The 23,400-nt window shown below is 40.5% G+C and overlaps 1 protein-coding gene across 1 annotated transcript in view; it reads left to right on the top strand.

The window, feature by feature from the left end:
* rnf213b (ring finger protein 213b) overlaps positions 1 to 23,400 on the top strand; it is a 48,815-nt gene that overhangs the window by 8,444 nt on the left and 16,971 nt on the right. The window contains exons 16-50 of the mRNA XM_042396671.1: positions 283 to 448; positions 553 to 720; positions 1,197 to 1,346; positions 1,445 to 2,067; positions 2,666 to 2,825; positions 2,947 to 3,164; positions 3,250 to 3,393; positions 3,500 to 3,652; positions 4,604 to 5,906; positions 6,441 to 6,625; positions 6,722 to 6,874; positions 7,423 to 11,232; positions 11,330 to 11,466; positions 11,554 to 11,652; positions 11,761 to 11,873; positions 11,973 to 12,086; positions 12,207 to 12,277; positions 12,387 to 12,543; positions 12,694 to 12,829; positions 13,342 to 13,530; positions 13,628 to 13,761; positions 13,887 to 14,062; positions 14,156 to 14,359; positions 15,599 to 15,786; positions 15,870 to 15,990; positions 16,407 to 16,507; positions 16,828 to 17,001; positions 17,765 to 17,910; positions 18,028 to 18,127; positions 18,753 to 18,864; positions 19,160 to 19,361; positions 20,312 to 20,514; positions 21,488 to 21,607; positions 22,252 to 22,353; positions 22,445 to 22,687. Of these exons, the coding sequence (XP_042252605.1) occupies positions 283 to 448; positions 553 to 720; positions 1,197 to 1,346; positions 1,445 to 2,067; positions 2,666 to 2,825; positions 2,947 to 3,164; positions 3,250 to 3,393; positions 3,500 to 3,652; positions 4,604 to 5,906; positions 6,441 to 6,625; positions 6,722 to 6,874; positions 7,423 to 11,232; positions 11,330 to 11,466; positions 11,554 to 11,652; positions 11,761 to 11,873; positions 11,973 to 12,086; positions 12,207 to 12,277; positions 12,387 to 12,543; positions 12,694 to 12,829; positions 13,342 to 13,530; positions 13,628 to 13,761; positions 13,887 to 14,062; positions 14,156 to 14,359; positions 15,599 to 15,786; positions 15,870 to 15,990; positions 16,407 to 16,507; positions 16,828 to 17,001; positions 17,765 to 17,910; positions 18,028 to 18,127; positions 18,753 to 18,864; positions 19,160 to 19,361; positions 20,312 to 20,514; positions 21,488 to 21,607; positions 22,252 to 22,353; positions 22,445 to 22,687 (10,575 nt within the window). The remainder of the gene's footprint in view (positions 1 to 282; positions 449 to 552; positions 721 to 1,196; positions 1,347 to 1,444; positions 2,068 to 2,665; positions 2,826 to 2,946; positions 3,165 to 3,249; positions 3,394 to 3,499; positions 3,653 to 4,603; positions 5,907 to 6,440; positions 6,626 to 6,721; positions 6,875 to 7,422; positions 11,233 to 11,329; positions 11,467 to 11,553; positions 11,653 to 11,760; positions 11,874 to 11,972; positions 12,087 to 12,206; positions 12,278 to 12,386; positions 12,544 to 12,693; positions 12,830 to 13,341; positions 13,531 to 13,627; positions 13,762 to 13,886; positions 14,063 to 14,155; positions 14,360 to 15,598; positions 15,787 to 15,869; positions 15,991 to 16,406; positions 16,508 to 16,827; positions 17,002 to 17,764; positions 17,911 to 18,027; positions 18,128 to 18,752; positions 18,865 to 19,159; positions 19,362 to 20,311; positions 20,515 to 21,487; positions 21,608 to 22,251; positions 22,354 to 22,444; positions 22,688 to 23,400) is intronic.

The raw sequence follows: 23,400 nt of genomic DNA, 5'->3' as shown, positions 1-23,400 counted from the left end.
AAAAAGAAAGATGCAGTTGTCTCAGTTTTGTCTGAGGGGCCCACAGTGTTGGAGTTGGAAAATCACTAATTTAATCTTTTGACTTGACTTGATTGGTGCACTATTCATCCACACAGTTTGACAGCATTTATCTCTTTGCATGAACTTCCCTCTTCCATATATTCATAGGCTGTTACTTCTCAAAAGGTTTATTAAAATGTTTCCTTTACACAAGCAAGTTAGGTAAGAATTAAACCCCAGTATTTGACAGAGTGATCACAGTGCATACGTTCATGTTTTTAGAGGGGGAAGGAAGGGGACCTGATGCGGACTCTGACCTCTAAAGTGAAGGATCTCCCTGATGTCGTCGTGTCCGCTGTTGTTGTCGCGTCAGCAGCTCGATTCGGTGACAACACTGTAATCCAGCTGCTTGATCCACAATCTGCCATCAACCACCTACTGTCTCATGGTACTTTGTTTTGTACTTTTGTATTTATTTCTTAGTTACTTTAGGTTATTTAGTCAGTGTTATTATAGTTCTATAATGGTCTCAATGTCGTTATTTTGTCCCAGGAGACTGGAAGTCAATCCAGGTGGACGATGCTGCAGCGGAGGTCGTCAACAGATGTGTGACTGCGCTGAAATCTCTGGTGGCGTCTCTGCTTCAAGGAGACGTTCCCCTGGGACACCTGCAGACCTGCCTGAAACATAGAGACCAGTTTAAGAGACTTTATCAGCAGTGTATGAACCTTCATAAGCATTAACATCACTATTTGCATCAAAAACTTAAAATCATGACGCATAGACATCATAGACACACTGTAAAAATATGCAGAAAAGACGGCAGTTTTTTCTTCAGTCTGTTAAGGATAAATATCAGTATAACATAGAAGAAATATATTCCTTATAACTTGAGATCTTGGTTCATTTTGATCAAATTTATGACTTTACTTTATGTAACGCAGTTGATCTTTTCACAGCTACATCGATGCCTCAACTTAATTATCAAAAATAAAAAAATGAAGTAGCTTCCCATTGTTGTTATACTTAAAGGTACAAATTATACTTAAAGGTTATAAAAAAAGAAAAAACAAAGAATATACAGTATATACATATAATATTATATAGTTCATAATGTTCTGTGATGTTTTAACTAATCCTGTCTCAAAAAAAACATAACTTGTCAATTAATTTTAGCTGTGTTATATCTTCCACAGACAAGAAAAACAACAAATCTGAGTCCGTTCCTGTCGATGCGGAGGCTGTCCTGGCTCAGAGAGAGAAGGATTCAAACTCTTTCATGCAGCGGAAACAACAGATGGACACACTGATAAAGATGATAGCAAAGGTTACAGAAAGCATCACAGGTGAATATAACTAGAACTTGAATTATGTTAGATTAGAGAACTTTAGGTTCTGTATCTGTGGGTTTATGTATTGTTTTCTTTGTTCTTCCTTAAACCAGTTCCTGAGATGTCAATCCTCGAGCAGCAGCACAGTGCAGACCTGCAGACTGTGAGCCTGAACAAACTGGTGCTCGTTCAGTCCTTTGATAATGATGGGAAGTTGAGGAAGTCAGGTCCTCCCCAGGTCCTCTGGTATAACACCAGTATGAATGTCTTGAAAATGGCCAGTGAGATGCACAAGCTGCAGCACAGCAACCTGATTCTGTCCTCCTGGGTCAAGAGGACTGGAGATTTGGCATCAGCGAGGCAACCCTGCTCATCTCCTGTTCCTGTAACCCTACCATACATCTGCAACAACATCTGGGATCCACTGCTGGCAGAGTTCTCTCATATTGGTGTCAGCATTGCAAATGCAGAAATCACTTTCAGGCAGCTCGATCAGGTTGTGTTGGAGTCGGGTGACCAGGGAGATGGGAACCTGATGAAGAGGGAGTTGAGTCTGATGTCAGAGATGTTGGGAGGGTTCAGACCTGAGGAGAACTGGGTCGAGCTGAGACTTGCTCAGATCCGGGAGTATCGACAGCTCCACGAGGCAGCGGCTGCAGCCAGCGCCATGCTGAAGATCGCTGAAAAGATGGAGCTCTCTGGGAACTTCACAGAAATTGACACTCTCAGCCAAGTGGTGAGACTCATGCGATCTGACATTAAATTAAAATTACAGTATTTACAATGGAATTCAGTTGTATTTATTAATGGGCGAGCTGAAAGAAATGATCTTCTCCTCTGACATAAGAGGAGACACATATTAGAACATTTAAATATAAAATAGACATGGGTCACAGAAGGTGAAACGTGACATTTGATGGTCAAAATGTAAACATTTAAAAATATATATGTATATTTTGCTTACTGCAATAACAATGTGAAAAACACAAGAAGTGACATTAAACACATTAAACTAACACACTACAGAGAGTAGAGACAAAAGTAAATCCAAAAAAAAAAAAATGGGGAAAACAAACAGAAAAAAACAATTACAGTGGTAGAATTACTGCATGTTAGAGGAAAGAAATAGAGATTAATTACCTTAGTATGGTGCTGGATTGACGGGGGTTATTGTAAGTGTGTGTTACTGTCAGGATATATTTGAATGTGTGGAAGTGCATTGCGTGCTGAGGTGGTATGTGACTTTTTAAATCTTTCTAGCTTTTTTTCTTACAGGTACTTTTCTTTTTAAGCAACTGTATAATTCTTGTCTTATGTGCACGACTATTTAACAGGAAGAAGAAAGATTCAAGCAGAGGAACCTGGGGTCCCTTACTGAAGACCTGTTACATGCCAAACAACAACTCTCCACAGTCACCAAGCAAAACACTTCCTGTCTAGAAGAGTTTCTAGTGAGCCAAACTCTCGTCAACTGGGTCAAAGAGAACCTTAAAAGTGAGGGACTTACATGAAAAACATAATTTGCTTTAATCAGCTGCTCTTTTTTCTTGACAAAAACTGTCTTGTAGTCTTTCAGAAAACACCTGCCTGCTAACTTTTCTTGTCCTCTCATCAGATATGAGTGATGTGAAGGTCTATGTTGACCTGGCTTCTATATCTGCTGGAGAGAACGACACAGAGATCGACCAAGTGGCGTGTTTCCATGATGCAGTGATGGGTTACGCCCCCCTGCTCTACTCGCTCTCCCCTCAAGCCGGATTTAAGGAGTTCATGAAATGTGCCGGTCAGGTGTGGGAGACCCAAAATAGAGATGAGAAGCTACCGGAAAAATTGGTATTTACTTCTGTCTTATTTGTAGCCAGATTTTCAATCCCTGCTGCTGCGGCCAAGTGATGATGACGCTGGTTTTGCTTTCCAGAAAGAGTCTAGTCGATTGCTGAACTGGCTGAAAGGACTGAAGGAGACCCACGGCTCTGTGGAGCAGTCCTCTCTCTCCCTGGCTTCATCCATTAATGATTATGGAGTTTATCACATCGGATGGTCCGATGAAAACACAGAGAAGGTACAGGGACAATCTTCCATTAAACGATATGTCAAAGATAATATAAACACAACCAATATTTCAAGATATTTTAAGATGTTTTTGAGAGACTTTCACTTGTTTGCAGAGATGTCTAGAAAACATGGTGAAGGTGACAGTGAGACGGGGCAGAGAGGACAAGAGCTACAGACTTGAAGACCTGCTGGAGCTTCAGAACAAACTTATGCTCATGTCGTCCAAAGGGGAGCACGGCAGAGAACAAGTCAACAGGTTCACAGAGGTCAGTGGCTTTTGTAAAAGACTATTATGAATTTAAAGCTATAGTTTATAACTTTCTGCAAGCAGAAGGCCCATATAGTGGTGAGAGGTTATTTAAATTATGTTCAAACTACAACAAAAATGACAGAGTGGCTAGTTATAAGCTAGCTAGCTTTCTAAAGTGATGAAATTACTGTAACTTTATTGAGATTGTCATTATGGTGATTGAAGAGAGCAGAATCCAATGTACCAGTCTTAGCATCTAAAAAGACACATATGACATCAAATTACAATATTTTAAAGTTGCATTTATTGACACATTTGACACAGATACTCAAACATTGTCACCAAACATTTATCTGTTTAGACACCCAGTAGATACCAAACAGTAGATATATTGACTTTTATTTTAGCTCTCGGTTGGTCTACACAAATCTCTGACAAATATGTACAAATATCTGTCTTTTTAGCTGATAAATGTTCAACTTTTATCACCAGCTAGTCTCTAACTTCATCTCTTTGCCATTTCGTGCTGAGTAGGTAGTGTACAGAGTGTTTTAAGAGATATGAAAATACTTTGATTTGAATAATAATTTCTTTATGTAAAATCCGTTTTAAGGTGAGCACAGATGAATGTGAAAACAGCCTTGTAGTGACAAACACTGTACATACATACACAACATCCAACTGAAGGAACAAGAAGAAAAACTTGAGTGGAGGGAACTTTAACTTTTTGAAGGAGGGTACTTTAGACTTTTACTAAATATGCAGTAAAACCAAAACAATGAGCCAAAAAAGCTCTGGAGATTTCAGGTGGGTGAAAGAGTTGGCACTTGGTAACTCTTTCACCCCTCTGTGACACTTTAACCAAAGAAAACTAAAGATTTCAGCTTTAAGCCCAACGTGTGTGGTGTAAGTTATTTTGTTAGAATAACTGTATAAATCTCTACACTCTTGTCTACATGCACTGTAGGTTTTCGAAGGAGTTCAGAGACTCGGCACTATCCTTCTTCAGATGCAAACATCTGGTAACATTCTCTTCAGGGAATGGCATGCTCAGGTCCAGTGCTGCCCAGAACTGCAACCGTGCATCACAGTCACCTTCTGTCACCTGACCTCCCTGATGGGTCACGAGATGGTGTACAATGGCAAGGTGATGGAGCAGCTACAAAAGCTTGCTCACTCCATGGACGAATGTCAGAAAAAGTGGCGCTCCTTCATCAGTGAAATGCGCTCCAACTTCAACTTGCTGAACCACTACACCTCAGAGCAGATGGTGTACCTGTGCCACTGGATACACAAAGTGTGTCAATGGCAGGCCTCAGTTCCTCAACAGTTATGGCATTTACTGTTTCCAATAAAGCCCCAGTGCACTCTAGCCGATATCAGAGCCGCATACACTAATGCAGCAAGTATAACTTCAAAGGACGATGAATTGGAAGATGCTGAGTTTGATGACGAAGATCAGTATAACGAACCTTCTGTGGACATAATCCCAGCTTCACGAGGACACAGTCAAGAGGACATGAAAGAGGCTGAGAATTTGATTGAATTTTCCTCAGAAGATGAAGAAGATGAAGCAGAGGGCTTAAGGAGGCACGAGGAGGACAGTCTTGAAAGCCTCTGGAAACGATTCATGGAGGACATGCCACAGTACCTCACCGAGTACTTGGACATCTCAACTCTGGCCCACTTCCTCTCGTGCCTTGCAGACATGAACCAGCAACATACGATCAGGAACTTTCCATCGATTCTGCAGGAGGGAAAACCCAATCTTGTGCTTTGTCCCAGTGCAGAAGTTTTCACGACCACCTTGTCGTTTTACATGCAAAGTTCAAAGCAGCCTCTGCCATCTGCTGATGAGGTTCTAGTCTGCAGAGAGGAAACATCAGAGGAGGAGGTGGAGATCTTTCTCCGTCGAGTTCTCGGTCAAGGCTCTAGACAAAACTGGCAGAAGATATATTCTCTTGTCAATGCAGGGCTGCTTGGATACGATGTCAGTGTGGCGTTGGGAGAGCTCTTTGAGAGCCTTGAGAGAAGTGCCAACCCACATTACCGTTTGGTAATAGTCAGTCCGGTTGAGCACCAGCACAGATATGTGCCCTCTTTCTTCAGCAATGACAAAGCACAGGCTGGTGTGAGTCTAACAGCAGAAACTGCCAGGAAATATCTACACCAACACTTCGCACAAAACCCGCACCCACAAAACCCTGTTGCAGTGGTTTCTCCACATCAGCTTTCAGTGTGGATGGTGTCATCTGTACGCCCTGCAGTGGGTAAGGCTATTTCTTTATGTTTTGCCTTTATTCAAATGTTCATATAATAGAGGCAAGAATGTAATTTGTTTCTTGTTTAAAAACTGTATTATGTGTTGTGAATGCAGCTATTTTTATATTTTTTTACATATTTAAGCCCCTGAACATTTCTAACATTTCTGGGTAAAATTTGCAAAGACGGCAGATATAAATGAGCACAGCCTTGCTTTATGATTTTGCATAAAGTGCCGCTAAATAAGACCTTTTTTTCTACTGAACTCAGAATATTGGTTGAAGAGAAGACACTTTTGGATCTGCAAGAAGGGAGCTTTGTCTATGACAAGAATTGTTAAATGGTCTGGTGACAAAATCATCAGTGTTTAAACAACTTTTGGTTAAACTTATAACTTTAACTCCTTTGATTACATAATGTAAACTGAACAATTTAAACAATGCTATAACTTTAAAAATCTACACATTAGGGTTTTAAGTTATAATATTTTATATTATTCTTACAATAATTTATGATCTTTTCTATCTTTTTTCTATCAATAGGGAAATCCCTTTATGTTGATCGTTTGTTTGAGAAGTTCCAGCAGAGGTCTCCCAGTGCAAAACACATAAGGATCAGACTGATTGAGCCAAGCGTTGATATTGACTCTTTGATAAAGAGTCTATCAAACAGACTGGCATCCTTGAGAGAACAGGACCCTGTTCTCCTGCACATTGACACCGCTGGAGTAAGTATGCAAGCATTTATCTCTGCAGTTATAGCTATATTTTCCGTTGTGGTTGTACTTTAAAGTGTCTTACTTTTCCCCTCTGTTACTTGTCAGGTTCGTTCAGGTCTGGAGGAGCTGCTGTTCCACTTGTTGGTCCTGGGCTGTTTGAGCGACAGTCATGGTTTTCTGTGGAGAAGAAATGTAGCTCATTTGATAACAGTTGAGGTCCTGAGAACGTGCACATCCCCTCAAAACCAGCCAAAGCAGGTAGAAAAGTCTTTTTCAGATCATAGTCAGTATGGGTCAGAAAGTAATAGAAAGTCTCAGCTTTCAATAACAGCATATTCTTGTATTTTGAATTACCCATCACTAGTAGCATCTAGAAATAAGTGGACAAAATCTGCCACAATTGCATTGCCCATTGGTGACCATGCATTACATAAAGCCTATTTCTAGGTAAACAAATGCCAAACCAAATTACAATCGTACATTCCTTTAAAAGGCCAAAAAATGCCTTGATATCCAATAAACTATGTACACAATTATATCCCCTCAAGGTCTCCTAGATCTGTATATTAAATTGATTAAATGTCACTTAATTTTCTATTTGCTCTAAATCATTACATTTTATCAACTTTCATCTTTTAAGGATTAACTTTAGTTTTTTTACCCCTCAATTATGTCATTTAGGTTAGGAAGCTTTTAAGACTTAAGGGGTTTTGTTATTTTGTGAATGTAAAGCCAATTTGTAAAAATTACCTCAGACTAAAATTTACCTAATTAATGATTTGCATCTATGTGATTTGCTCACACAGACAAAGCTTGGACTTCTTGACATTCTACCTACCATCCATTGTAAACCTCCAAGAGAGGTGCTGGCCAGTGGACAGCTGTTGACAAAACAGATCATTGATCCACTCATAGATGAGCAGGAGTTTTGCAGTGAGGGGATTCAAAGACCTTATCAGTACTTAAAGCGCTACAGGAACAACCAGAATCTGGATCGTTTTAACTATCAGGAAGGATACCTGATGGGGAATCACACTGATTGTCTCAATCACTTTCTGCTATATTGTGGAATGCAAGATCCATCTTGGGCGGAGCTGAAGAACTTCTCCTGGTTCCTCAATGTGCAGTTGAAAGACTGTGAGAACTCAATTTTCTGTGATCCAGAATTTCTGGCTGACCAGCTGCCTGGCTTCAAGGGCTTCATTGTGAAGTTCATGATTCTGATGGCAAGAGATTTTGCATCGCCATCTCTGAACACATCAGATGAAAGTTCCATGCTGCACATTGATAACAGTCTGGAGGATGACCTACTTGCCCGTCTGACAATTCGTAAGCACTGGGAAAATGAGTCTCATCCATACATTTTCTTCAATGCGGATCGGTTCTCAATGTCTTTCCTTGGCTTCAACGTGAAGAGAGGTGGGAGGCGAAACACACTCAATGCAGTTGATCCTCACAGCCCTCGGATCCTGATAGAAGATGTGATGTCACAAGAACTTTTTCAAGGTTTGGAACGGAACAGGATCTCTCTCATTGAGGACTTTGATCAGTTGGAACGGCCAGACAAAATCAAAAGGATATCCTGCGTTGTTGGTGCAAAGAAAGGAATCATGGACAGAAATTTTGATCCAGACCCAACATATGAGCTCACTGCTGACAATGTGATGAAGATGTTGGCCATACACATGAGGTTCCGGTGTGGAATTCCAGTTGTCATCATGGGAGAGACTGGCTGTGGAAAAACACGATTGGTCCGTTTCCTTTGTGATCTGCAGAGGGACGAAAGACCAATAGAGAACATGGTACTTGTCAAGGTTCACGGTGGAACTACAGCAGAGATGATCTACAGAAAGGTGAGGGAGGCAGAGATGCTCGCTGGGAGGAATCGTACAATGCACAAACTAGACACCATTTTGTTCTTTGATGAGGCCAACACCACAGAAGCCATTTTTGCCATCAAGGAAGTCCTGTGTGACCGATCAGTGAAAGGGAATCCTCTGAAGGCAGACAGTGGCTTGAAAATAATAGCTGCTTGCAATCCTTACAGGAAGCACTCACCTGAGATGGTGGAACGTTTGGAACGTGCGGGATTAGGCTACAGAGTGAAGGCAGATGAAACAGCAGACCGCCTTGGCAAAGTCCCTCTGAGGCAGCTGGTGTACAGAGTTCATCCTCTGCCTCCAAGCATGGCTTCCTTGGTGTGGGACTTTGGTCAGTTGAGTGATTCAACTGAACTTTCCTACATCAAACAGATTGTCCAGAAGAAAATTGGTGTCCATCGTTTGCCAGTGACCTGCGAGAGCATAATTTCAAATGTTCTGGCAGCCTCCCAGAGATACATGCGGACTCGAAAAGACGAGTGCAGTTTTGTTAGTCTCAGAGATGTGGAGAGGTCTATGAAAGTGCTAGTTTGGTTTTACCAGCATAGCAAGGTCCTTTTCAACAACTGCTCTCATCACAATGAGTTTGAGAAAACACTGAAGTGCTTGATTCTTGCAGTTGGAGTCTGCTACTACCCATCTCTGGTGGCCAAAGAGGAGTACCTCTCTGAAATTTGTAGGTTCTTTCCAGACCCATTCGACTCTTCACAAGCATTGCAGAAAGAGATTTCATCATGTCAAGACTTCTTCCTTAAGAACATACAGACAAGGGAGACCATCGCAAAAAATGTTGCCCTTAAAGAGAACGTGTTTCTTATGGTGGTGTGCATTGAGCTCAGGATCCCACTCTTTCTGGTTGGCAAGCCAGGCAGTTCCAAGTCACTGGCTAAAACAGTGGTTGCTGATGCCATGCAGGGCCAGAACTCCCACTGTGAACTCTTCAAGGAACTCAAGCAAGTTCATATGGTCTCCTTCCAGTGCAGTCCTCACTCAAGTCCCGAGGGCATCATAGGGACATTCAGGAACTGTGCCCGGTTTCAGAAGGACAAAAACATGGACGAGTATGTATCAGTGGTGGTGCTTGATGAGATAGGACTAGCAGAAGATTCTCCTCAGATGCCCCTGAAGACTCTGCATCCTCTCTTGGAGGATGGTTGCATTGACAATGACAAGCCAGATCCACACATGAAGGTTGGCTTTGTTGGCATCTCCAACTGGGCTCTTGACCCAGCGAAGATGAACAGAGGAATATTTGTGTCCAGATGGGATCCAAGTGAGGATGAACTTGTGGAAACTGCCAAGGGAATTTGTTCATCCTCCAACCAAATTCTCCTGAAAATCAAACACCTCTTCCCATCTTTGGCGAAGGCCTTCTTGAGTATCTGTGATGAGACCTCAAAGAATCAGTTCTTTGGTCTAAGGGATTATTACAGTTTAGTCAAAATGATTTTTGCCACGGTGAAATCCTCACAGCAAGAGCCGGATGATGGACAGTTGGTAGAAGCCATTTTGCGTAACTTCAGTGGACAGCCAGAGGGTTTTGACCCAGTCATATTTTTCCAAGAAGTTTGCCAAAACCTTGGGGAAATCCCCAGACCAAGCACCTTGCAAATGGTGAAAAAGAATCTTGATCATGACACCAACCAGGAGAGCCGTTACCTCCTTTTGCTGACCACTAACAATGCAGCTCTCCACATCGTTCAGCAACAAATCTTTGCCAAAGGAGACTATCCACCCCCGGAAATAGTCTTTGGTTCGGGATTCCCAAAGGACCAGGAATATGCCCAAATCTGCCGCAATGTGAACCGGGTGAAAACGTGCATGGAGACTGGGCGTACTGTCATCCTCCTCAACATGCAAAATCTTTATGAAAGCCTCTATGACGCCTTGAACCAGTACTATGTTTACCTCAGTAAGCAGCAATACGTTGATCTCGGTCTTGGCTCACACAGAGTCAAATGTCGTGTCCATACAAACTTCAGACTGGTGGTAGTGGAGGACCAGAAGAAGGTCTATGAACACTTTCCGGTGCCCCTCATCAACAGGCTTGAAAAACACAGGGTAGATCGGAGCACAGACCTGGAACCATGGCAACACAGGGTTCTCCACAAACTGAAGGAGTGGGTGAAGGAATTCTTGGGTGAGGTCTCAAAGGATTTCAAGCTGTCTGACATTTTTGTGGGCTTTCATGGTGATGCCTGTGCATGTGCTCTCTTGCAAGCACTAGAAAAGAGAGTGCAAGAAGTCGAAGACAGTGCTGTAAGACAGCATCAACAGGATGAAAAAGATGAACCAAAGGGAAAACTTGAGTCAAATTCTAACGAACATGAAGAGGTAACTGTTAAGGAAGATGACCAGCAGGGTGATGCAATGGACGTAGAGATAGCTGGAAAAGAGCAAGAAATTGTGTCAATGGAAAAGATTGATGACGAATCCACCGAGGTATGTGATGACGAGAACAAAGTGATGTCTGAGGGCGAAGAAGAGATGGAGACAGAAATCGATGTTGGGTCAGCTGGGGAAAATGAGGAAAAACAAGTCTTTGAATTAGCCAAAGTTCTCTTGTTGAACTGTGCCACCCCGGACGCTGTGGTGAGGCTGAAGTATTCAGAATTAGCAAACCAGGAGAAGGAGAAACTCCAAAGATTGTACTTTGAGCAACAGCATCACCACTCGCTCCGGGATTTCCTGGAAGATTGCCGGCACAAGCAACAGGACTCCAGCAAGTTTCTAGAGGTATGCCACAAACCACAGCTCAAATTTAAATTTTCATCGTTCCTTTATAATCATCACAAATTGTTAACTTTATTATCCACCCTGTGGTTTTGCACAGATCACTACATTCTCCAGCTTGTTGACCAGATCAGATGTCAAACTAATAGCTCATGCTCTGGGACTTCACACGGACAAGATCCTCCTGCTTTCGCTCCACCAGTTTGACACTGAGGTCTCCTTCTGCAGCAAGATACGGTAAACGAACTATATAAATAATAACAGCATGACTTTAATATAATTTTTTGTCTTTTAATCTTTCTCTTATTGTCTTTTCTGTGTCAGGGGCTTCCTTCAAGATGCTGGCCACTCTCTTCACATTCTGTTAATCCAGATGGACCTTGAGGAATCCCAGTGCAGTGATGAGCTCATAGCATCAGCAAAGTAGGGCTCAATGACAGGCTCCTCCTGAACTGTGATTACATGAATGCTCAGTGGAAACAATGACATTACAGCTGTTTCAGGTGTGTTTATAATTCCATCTGCCTCCAGATACTGCACCATGAATTACCTGATGTCACGTGATGAACAGACGTGTTGGGTGATTTTCATTGTGAAGGTTTCCAGGATCCCAAGTCAGTCACAGTACATTGGTTTCCAAGGAGGTTAGTATTCATTGGAATATACTGAATGTTGTAATGCAGCTATTTGCGTACTGTCTTATACAAAAACATTTATTCTATGTTTGGTCTTTGGCATCAAAGGAGTCTGGAACTCGGTGCATATTGACGACCTGAGAGACTCAGAGGACATGAGCCTGAATTTGTTGGTTTTCTGTGGAACTCTCATCAGCAACCTACTCAACCCTGCACTGTCAGGTAGAAACTGTGCATCTTCTGAGCATTAAGAAGTGTGTTAAATAGGAATAAAAGTGGTTTCCTTTTTCTCAAGGGTGCAATTTGTACATAACATAAACAGTATTTCTTGATCTTCAACAGAAAACCACAAAGACAGAGAAACAGCGGGGGAAAGAGAAGACTCTGAAGTAGACAGAAATGTGAGTTTGAAGGTAAATAAACATTATGCTCTTTTACATTTAGTCATGTAAAACAAATTTATGTTTGTCAAATATTTAATGTTTTTAAAAACTTACACCATATACTCATGTTTGCATACAGGCAGACAGAGCCCACCTCCAAAGCCCATCTTTAGTGAGGTCATGCATCCAAAAAGCAGTGGGTTTGCTGAGGGACCCTGACGACATGACATCACGAAGCATGCAGCGGATGCAAATCCTCCTGACTCTTCTGGGAACTAGTCAAAATCGTCTAGGAGGTGAATATAGTCATCTAATGTTGATTTTAGTTTGTGACATTTTACATTTTGTCCATTAGTCACCACCATCTGTTCCTGATGTAGTAGTAAATATATTCTGTGTTGTTGCATCTTAAATTTTTTCTGATGAAACTATAAACTTTGTTAAAGCTCACTTTCAGAAGGTGTTGTTGAGTAGACTGGCCGAGGCTTTGGCACAGAGAGAAGAGATGATGGGCTCTCCTAAGGAGTGGGTGAGCATAGAAGCCAAGAAACGCCAGGCTCTACAAGAGGGGGGAACTCTGAGGTAAAATCTCCTTCAGATTTGATAGTTAACTTGTGAAAATGTTTGTTCTTTTTCCTTAAAATTGATCATGTGACAAAAATCCTTTATTCACTGTTGAGAATATTTTATATCCACCGAGGGATTAATGTTTTGGGGCTTTTTTGTTTGCTGTTTGTTAGTTGGCAGGATATCTGAGAATTTGTTTGATAGATTTTAATGAAATTATTTGGGAAGAAAGGCAATCATCCTAGAAACAACTGATTCGTTTTTATTCCAAATGCAATGAGATTTTTTGAACATTTGCACTATTCTCATATGAACTACTGCACTTCATTGAAGGTGAAAATGTGGCACATGTATCCAATGATTGTCTATTACTATGTGTATTTTGATGCAGGTCAGGATAGAGATGCAAACAATTCTAAATATTTTCCATAATTAGAATAACTAAAAGAATTGTACACCCTTTGTAGAAGTTGTAGCCATCAAGGAGCCAATCAAGTTTCCTATCTTGTGTTGTCTTTGTCTGGCAGACACACCCTGTGGCGCTGTCTTCAGTCCACTGTGACTCCGATCTTGGTCAGCATGTTGGAAGTTATGGACAGGTATGCCAATCTGGACCAGCTCTCTGATGACAGGCTCAGCCAGGGCCTGATTACTCTGTGGTTGGACATCCTGGCAGATTCACAGATTTTACCACTAACACCTCCCCAAAACCAAAGGTAGTGTCAATTACTTCTTTTGAATTTATTTATAATTCGCCGAATGAATGTAATTAAAAGTCTGCATCATTTTCTTGTCTCTTGTTATAATGTCTAGTGGGTCAGATCAGGAGGTGCTTGTGCAGCACTACTTCATGTTGGACGATGAAGAACAAGCCAGTGCAGCTCCATTCAGCTGGCTCATCAAAATGCACCTTGAAAGTGTGTGGGAAGAATCTGAATTTATGCCAGGTTCGTCTTGGTTCTTGGAGCGTATTCATTAAAATAAAGCTTTAAACATTATTTAAATTATTGATTTATATAGACCTTGAAGCATATATGGTAATTTTTCTTGCTCTTTCTTTCTTGTTCCTCAGTAACGAAAGACGGAAGCACAGAGAGGATTCTCCAGTTTGTGAGCGCCTTCAACAACAGCAGGCTGGACAGCCACTTGCAGAGACTCTCAGACGGAGAGCGATTGGAGTATGGCCACCACTATCTCCAAGACTTTCTGCTGCTTTCTTTCAAGATCAAGTCAAAGGATGAACTAAGGGTATAGACATTAGGAGTTACATATTGGTAAGGTAAAATGTAATTTGCAAACAGCCAAATATCCGTTGACTTTTGACTTATGTGTCACATGCAGGTGCTCACCAAGGCCATGCTGGGCTGCGTGTCTGAGCTTCAGAGGTCCATGGGCGCAGACCCTGATCTCTCTCCTGCTTGGATAATGGCTGCTGCCAAACATTTTGCACCCAGACTGGACACTCTCTGCCACATATTTCTGCTGCAGCCCCAGCTGGCTGCTGATGTCTTTCGGCAGGGGTCAAAGAGGGAGCCCCTGGAAATGGTAAGAATGACCTACTGTGGCTTCTTTTTAAACCCTAACCCCTTAATTTGTTGAAACATGAGGTAGTCTGGATTTATTGGTACAAAAGGCACAGATACTACAGTTTAATCCAGTGTGTTGTTAGTTTAGTTCATGATGGGATGCCTCTATAAATGGCAGAATTCCTGTCAGTCTCAGCTGTACTGTGAGACTAATGACACGTTCATGACATATCGGAGTCACTGCAATTATGATTTTATGACTTATAAATAGTTTTCACATTGACCTTGAAGTCATTGACTATGACTCGAAAACTGGGATTTTCCTGAAAGTTCCCATATATCCAACTTGACACTTGATAATACGGAAATGCAAACGGAAAACCAAGCAAACATGGACGCCTCATGTCAGTCCATCATTCAATATAATTAAACCCAATTTTAATGGATATAGTGTAATTTTGTCAATGCACAGTATTTTAAACCCTCATATGATCAACTCAGTTGTCATACAACGTTCCTGAGTTGTCAGATGACATGAATGCTCACAAGTCCTCAATATGAGAATCTTTTCAATCCTTCTCATCCATCTGATGTAGCGTGAACATTGAATAATGACAAAGAAGAAAGCTAAATGCTGAAGTTAGCAAGTTAATAAGCTAACATGCTAAACTTTACATGCTAAACATCAGCATAATAACATGTACAAGAGAAGTGTTAACTATATACATGTTAACATGTCAGCTATGCCTAAGAACCCAAACTGACAATGAACTTAGCTTGACAAGCTGACTTTGAGGTGTAGCTTATTAAATGGTCACCATACAGATAATGAGCCTTTGAAACATGTTCGTCTTTATTTCCATCTCTGACATTAACAGTTATAGTACATTACTGATCATTAGCTTGCCAGGCTAACACAATGAATTGGCTATACTGTCTCTTTCCCTCCTCATACCGGTATTTGCAAAACTTGCAAAACATGACACGGTTTTGATGCATTCAGAGAGAGGGAAAGAGAGGAAATTAATGTATTTAGTTTGAAAAAAACAAAACAAAACTTACACCCTATGCAACCTACTGTAACTTCCTCAAACTCAACCCAAATACTCTGTTGGGTAGCAGCAGCAAATTTCCATGGACAAATGCTCATTTTTGAGTTGGGAGAGGAGGAACCTTTCTGACATTATGGGGACAGTTATGTTCGGGAAATGGGACGTCTTGCAGTGAAACAAAATGAAATGCGTTTTATTTTTGGCAGGTGGAGGACATTTTAGCTCTTGGTATCTGTGTCGAGGAGACCAAACTCCTGACTGTGACTTCCCTGCGAGAGTGTGAGTCATTTGTGAGCAGAGTGGAGTTTCTGCAGCCGTGTCTTGACAGAGCGTTTGGTCAGAAATACAGAGCTCTGTGTAGCACTGGCTGTCTGCAACATCTGGACTCCATCAGGTGAGTCTGCCAAGATGTCCGGGGAGGAAAAAAACTGATTGTGTGTTTTTGATGTTTATTTATAATCTCTTTTTCACTTTCAGGTCACTGTGGCATGGGATGCTAGTCGTTGCATCTTTCATTCAGCACATCATTTTTAAAGTTGAAGAGAATGACTCTAAAATGAGAGATCTGGCTTTGCAACACTGCAACCTTCACCTGAACGTAAATATAATGGATTTAGGCTCTGTGTTTTCATCTTGATATGACTGAAAAAGGTCATATTTAGCTTATTTAGCAAAGGTGGTACGCCTCTCAGATCCTGACACATCTTGTCTCATGATCAGTTTAACCAGCCCATAACGGCCTAAACAGTACTACTGATTACATTAAATTACATTTGCTGTGTGAAATAAAACCTCTGCTACACTTTTTCAGCAAGGTTTGTTAATTTTTTATTATGTTAGCAGAGGAAGTCTTTATTTCATGTGTGTTGGCCCGCCTCCGGTGTAAAACACGGTGGGAACCCCAACTTAAGCAATGTAAAATCTCTGTAGTTGTAGGTGATTAGATGGGAGATCAGCGGGGAAAAAACAAACAAAAAAACATGTTTTTCAGATATTTTTCTCTCTCATTTTCAGCTGATGCAGGAGTCGCCTGATGTACGGAGCGTGGACACACTGCAGAAGCTGATCCGCATCCTGAATTCTTACCACAAGGAGTGTATCAGCAGAGAGCTTAGGTCAGATTCTGCATTTAAATATCTATATTCATAAGACTTTTGCCAGTCTAGAGAAACATCTGTTTTCAATGCAGTGAACTGGAAAATGTCCGTTATAATGAATTCAACACAGTTGATCAATTTCTTTTGAATGATTCATTAGAAACAAGTCGTCATCTCATTATACTGTGATTGTTTTAAGCAACTGATTTTAAGATGATAAAAAATAAATATGTCTTCATTTATTTGTATGCACCATAGAATGACATCACATGCATACATTTTGTTCTTATCTCACAGTTCTTTAACTCCTCTCCCTAATTATACTTTTTTCTCTCAAGGTTTGGCCTTTCTTGCCCAGTTTGCCTGTTGGAGCTCACACAGCCGTCCGTCCTCCCCTGCCAGCACATCCTCTGTCTGCCGTGTCTGCAGGGCTGCATTCAGAGGCATTTGTGTCCCACATGCAGGGCAGACCTGCCACAAAACTTTAAGCCGTCTGTTTCTCAAACCATTGAGTGAGTATAGTATAGTGCAATGGATGAAAAAGTGCCATCACTCTTTTGTTGATGTTCCTTGTTTCATTAGAGTTCACTCATTTTCTGCAGAGCTCGCTAAGTTTAACTTGAGACTTTTTAAGACCTTTGTAATACCGCATTGTATGCATTTTGATTTAATACCTGTTTCACAATCACTCTGTGATTTTTTTTATTATTATATCACTTTTTTCAGTACTTCCCAGCAGTATACAACAATAATTCCTAATGATATAATTTTTGCCCCCCATTAACCTGTTTACAAAGTACAATAGTTCAGCATTTATTTTACTTAACATTTGTATAAAAATGAGAAAAACTCCCTCACATTGTCTTGCTTACTGCTGGAATATGTGATAATTACTTTGTTTATGTTTCTGTCTGTCCAATCTTCATCAGGTGTATGTATACTATGTATAATTGTGTATATGTATATCTGATGAAGGTTGATGTGCAGGGGTTTTTCTCATTTTAATTCAAGTTGTGCTCTCCTCTGATGCACCTGTCACATATGCAGGGGTGCTTTTAAAATTACTTAACAACATTTATTAATATAATTTGTTTACTTGTCCTTAACCATCCTCTTACTGAGAAATAATTCATGTTAGTACTGATAAAATATACTGAATATTATAACAGTACAATAATCTGCATCAGCTTCTGGGCATCCACTGCTGTTGTCAAAAAAATGCTTCCAGGCTTGCTGTTTCCCTCCTTCATAAAACTTTGTTTTTTCACGTTTCAGGGCAGCTCTTCAGCAGCAAGCGGACGTCAGGAGCTGTTGTAACTCCTTCTTCCTGGAGGTGGTGTCCAGGTTCTGTCTGTTAGAGGGGCAAAGACCAAAAGAGGAATTGGTGGAGCTGCTCTTCTCCCTACTGGTCTCTGCTAATGGTCAGTGAGAGACTGTTTAGTCAATAATATTAATAATAATAATAATAATAATAATTAGATCATATATGATGCTTTGATGATGAGATGTTCACCAGCTGATTCTCCTGAATGATGCAGGAGATGTGTACAGGACCAGAGAGCTCACTCCGTTCCTGGAGTGTGTTGACAACAGTCCGGTGGTTCGATCTGTGCTGCCAAAACTCCTGCTGCAATACAGGTGAGGGCATGAATCCAATAACCAGGGGTGGAGGAAGAGCTCAAACTCTTTACTCAAGTAAAAGATAGAAAAATAATAGAAAAATACTCCTTTACAAGTAAAAGTCCTACATTCAAATATTTACTTTATGTTTTAGCACTAAAATGTATTGAAATATCTTAAGTCAAAGTACTGAGAGTATAAAATGCTGCCTGTCAGGTGAAAAATATAACATTTATATTTAAAATACATTAACCACTTCCTAATGTGCTTGATTACAGCAAGCAAAAACCTTTCAATGTTCAAATGGGAACTTGACTATGGACAGACTGTAAAATATTATGAACCTTCTCTTAAAGCTGAAACAAACACCGCTGCTTCTCTGAGATCCTCATAAACTGACAGTTTGAGGATTCATGATGTCACTATTTTAAAAACACATTTTATTAATCTTATCTCATGTTTTAAATGTTAAGTCTGAATCTTCAACGTAACCAGCAACTACAGCCGTCAGATAAACGTAGTGAAGTACAACAGACACGTTTTCCCTCAGAGGCATAGTGATTGAAAAACGTAGTAAGTCTCCTAAAACTGAAACATACGTGTCTAGAAAGTGCATGTCTGTTAACCACAGTGCATCTGTCAGTTTTGAGCAGGCAAAGGCTCACATTCAGAACTACCTCAAGAATCTGAAGGAGAACCTTCTAGATAAAGAAGACCACACTGAACTCTACCTGCTGTTTGTCAACTGTTTCCAGGTAAAATACACCAACTTCACCTTTATTTGTGCTGTGACATTATCATCTTAAAACTGTTCATCTGTTCATCAATTAGACATCTAACATCTAACTTTGAGCTCTTCTATGTGATACTGTTTCTACTATTTATTAAATTCTTATTAATTTTGTCTATTTATTCCAAACAACTGATGTTATTGCTGCCAGAAAAAGAAGTGTCACCTCAGAAGTTTCCCACCAAAGTGATGATAGTAGGAAAACATTTACGGAGATATGTTTTCCACATGTCGATCGTGAATTTTTACGTCTCTCTCAGGACTCTCTGTTGTGCTCCGAAGCGAGAGAAGGGGAGCAGACTAGAGAGGAGCAGCGGCAGGCAGAAATCGGATTCCTGAGCAGGATCGCCAGGAAACAGACTCCAGACAGACAAGTAGACCCAGCAGAGTTCCTGCTCAACACAGCCAGGCTGAGGATATGTCTGACCACGGCTGCACGGCTGCTGGAGAGAGCTGCTCAGGGTGCGTGAACTTAGTTTAAAACACAGTGATGAAACGTCATCATTTAGGTTGCACACATTAGCTGAGTCCCAAATCCTTACTACACATTGATCCTTGAAACAGTTGGTCTGCAGATGATGGACAATATTCTCCCACAATGCAAAGGAAAGGAAAAAAAATGGAGGCGTGTTCTGCTGTTACAGTTTGATTTCCTTTGCACAGCGCGTCATTTCCTGCTAGTAGAGGACGATGTAGTATAGAGCTGCAATAATTAATCCATCGCTTGATCAACAGAAAATTAACTTGGAACCATTTTAATCATCAATAAACCATTTAAACCATTTTTTTACAGAAAAATGTCCAAACCTCTCCAGCTGCAGCTCCTCTAATGAGAAGATTTGCTTGTTTTCTCTGTTTTATGTCACTGCTAAAGGAGATCTTTTAGTTTTTGGCCTGAGAAAACATGAAATTTGTTGACATCAACAAGGATTTTGAGAAAATCCACCAATTTTCCACCATTTTATGGTCTGAACATTAAAATGATATGATGATTTAATATATAATAATAATAATAACTTTATTTATATAGCACCTTTTAAAAACAAAGTTTACAAAGTGCCTTGACAGACAAAGCAAAAGCAGTACAATACAAAGCAAAGACATGAAACAGAAGACAATAACAGATCTTTATCCTTAAAAAGATGGCGGCCAGAGGCAAAGAAAGATAATAAAGAGATGATGAAAAGTTTAAAAGAAAGTTATAATTAGTTGCACTATGAAGATTAGAATATACTATACAGTGTAGTATTATTATTAGTCTGTAGTATAGAAATGGGACACAAGAATCGTTTGATTGTGCCTGAAAATGATATTTGATGCATCAACACAGAGATTTAAAACTCCATAAAGTGTTCTGTAGTTTGATGAAAAGTGGAAATAAATGACCGTGTTGAGTTTTTTTATTTCTGCAGGAAATACTGGCAGACACGGAGAGGTGGAGGCTGATCAGTACCTGCAGCAGGTGAGGGCGGTGTGTGAGTACTCTGGTAACGACTGGTACAGGGTGTACCTGCTGCGAGCCCTCCACAGAGTCTCCGGTGTGGACTGCATACTGTCCCTGATGAACATCCCCACCTGGAGATGGGTCTTCCCAGCAGACCTCCTTCGACTGCAGGTAGAGTTATCTTACAGAAACACAGAGCTGCTCTATGAGGGATAAAAAAACATCGGACAGTGTCTTGTAACAGGAAATCGTTAGACTTTATCAATAATCATAAAGACTCCATTTACACCTGGTATTAACATGTGATCTGTCTCTGGATACGTTATCTGGATAATGACATCCAATCCATGGGTCTCTGGGTGGGGGAGGTGGACTTGTCGACAAATATGGGAAGCAATGCTGCGGATGGATGCTGTGGTTAATTCTTTGCAAGGGAAGAGTTTTAGCTACCGCCGCTACTTGTAGCTTTTGCCAGGCTTGCTTAAGCTAGTAGAAGAGATGAGGTTAAGTGACCTTTCAACTTGATTGGTGGATTTTTTTCTCATGAATGTGGCCACGCTGTGCAGATTGCCTTTACACCTGCTGAGATACGATCACAACGCGAGGCTGACCACCTCCAAACGTGGTCTGACAAAACATTCCTGATGTGTTTTGCAGATATCCAGATGCAGGTGTAAATGGTGTAAAAAAAACATGCAATTTGAGAAGCGACTGAACAGCTGAGAGTTATGCAGAACTATAAAAGATAACAGAAAAAGCCCCTCGATACAAATAACATTCAAGATGATGAACCAAAGCACCGTTCAGCCAAAATCCTTCATACTGTCATACATAGTCATCCATCATTTCAGACAAATATGCTTCCACTTCTGCAAATATATCGATTCACACCAACTGAGAGACAGTTTTAACTCCCTGAGTCTTTCTTTTCCTGCATGCTAGTGAAGCACACTATACTATTTACTACAACCTACTGCTGTGACCTTTCTGGGTTCACGAGGAGAATAAAACAAACAAATTAAAATTAAAAAATGTTGTTTGCCCACATGTTGAATCTAGTAGTAACTGTGCAAAAAGGAGCTTTGAAAAAACTGATTTAGACAGAAAACAAGCACACTAATGGTTCTTTGTTTTCCCCCCAAAGAGGATGACTCCGACCAAGATGGACCAGTTCCTCTGCTGTGGGACGTCTTACCGAGCTCTGAGAGACGCCATGGTCCAGTTTCTGCTGGAAAAAAAGAACAACCTCTTGACAGAAGTGCAGGTCAGAGACTCCAGAGATAATATGATGTGAAACATGGCTGGCAGTGTTGTCTGTAGACACTGCCATGTCTTGTAATTACCACTAGAGGTCAGAGAGGTCAGGTTGGTATATAAATAAATTAAAACATTGATTAGTCAGTGAATGAATAGGTTAGTATGTTACTGTCTGTTGGTTCTTCATATCAACTATTTTGACAATCGATTATTCGTTTTGAGTAATTTTTTAAGAAAAAAAAAAAGTCAGAATTCTGTGATTGCAGCTTCTCAAATGTCAATATTTTCTGGTTTCTTTAGTCCTCCATGATAAACTGAATATCTTTTGTGGACTGTTGTGGACAAAATAGGACATTTAAGGTTGCATCTCGGACTTTGGGAAACAGTGATCAATATTTTTCACTATTTTCTGACATTTTATAGATCAAACGAATTAATCGATAATGAAAATGATCATTAGTTACAGCCTTAATGTTAACAGTTAAGAGTGAATAAAAAAAGGCTGTTGAAGTAACTCAATAAGAAATGTTGATTCAGTCTTCCCAAACCTCTTTAGATTACTCTACAAAATCAAACTTCTTGGTTTTATTCACTTATTTTTTCTCCTGCATTGCTCTTATGTGTCTCCTCTGTTTTATATTTTCTCTGTAGAAGCTGAACGGTTCTCAGATCAGCCTCCTGGCTCTGGCCCTGTTCAGACAGATCACCTGCCGCTACAAATCACCTGATGTCAACGTACATCCCTCCCGACAGGTACAGGCTCTATACATGACGTCTAATGTAAATTGTTTCTATTATAAATCTACTTTCTGATATTGACGTGTGGCTCTACGTGAACTTACAGGAGAAGGAAATGCTGGCAGGGTTCCTGAAAAACATCAAAGTAAAGGAGTTCAGAGAGTTCTGCACGTCACTCCTGTCAAATCAGATTGGCGGGCCGCGCTCAAGTCTTTACGTGGATCCGGGTCTGACTCCTCAGAGACAAACCCTCCTGGAGCTGCTGGTCCATCTGAAGTCTGTGCTCCTCAGTGGAAATACTCTACTGCTTCCTCTCCACCAGATAGCCTTCCAGCCTCAAAATGTGACAGTAAGACACTTCTTAACATACATTTTGCTTTTCCTTCACGTTGTCTCTTTCTTTAAGGGGCGCTCCACTGATTTTGCACGTAAAGGTGAGTTCATTCATCATGGTGAGTACAGTCATAGTGATGTCATCAGGGTTATCTACACATTTTTAACAGAGAGTCTGTGATACAAACCTGTAGTGTAGAGTTTCAAAGATGTGAGTTTTTACCAGGAAGGGAGGATCTAATAAAAGATGCAATCAAACTGCATTATGGGAATTGTAGGATCCAATGTTTTTAGGGCTTTGCCCATACTAGAGACAAAAAAGTCAGGATATCTCAGCCTTTGCAGCTTTAATTTTTAATTTTTCTTTTTTTCAAACTTTTTTGATTTTTGAAAGTACACAGTCCATGTTCTTCAGTTCAGTCCATTGTGTAGACTCGTCTGCTGCTTCAATTTTGACCTTTCTTTTCTTAATCTGCCCCTTCATTGAAGTGCAAAACTAAATAACTGGAGTGCCCCTTTAAGGCTTATTGTTTTCAGTTTCTACTCTCTAATTTTCAGGGAAATCTTTTCATATGATTGTTTGTAAGATTTTTCCTCACAGTTTTTGTCCCAACGCACTCAAAAGGCACTGATCACCTCAGTTTGCAATAAACAAGATCCTCTTGCAACATTCATAGTTCAGGAAATCTTTGGGTAGAGAGTGAGGACAGAAGAGTCAAATCATGTTTA

Source organism: Thunnus maccoyii, chromosome 20 (genome assembly GCF_910596095.1).
Source record: "Thunnus maccoyii chromosome 20, fThuMac1.1, whole genome shotgun sequence".
Taxonomy (NCBI): domain Eukaryota; kingdom Metazoa; phylum Chordata; class Actinopteri; order Scombriformes; family Scombridae; genus Thunnus; species Thunnus maccoyii.
This window is presented reverse-complemented; position numbering and strand designations above follow the sequence as displayed.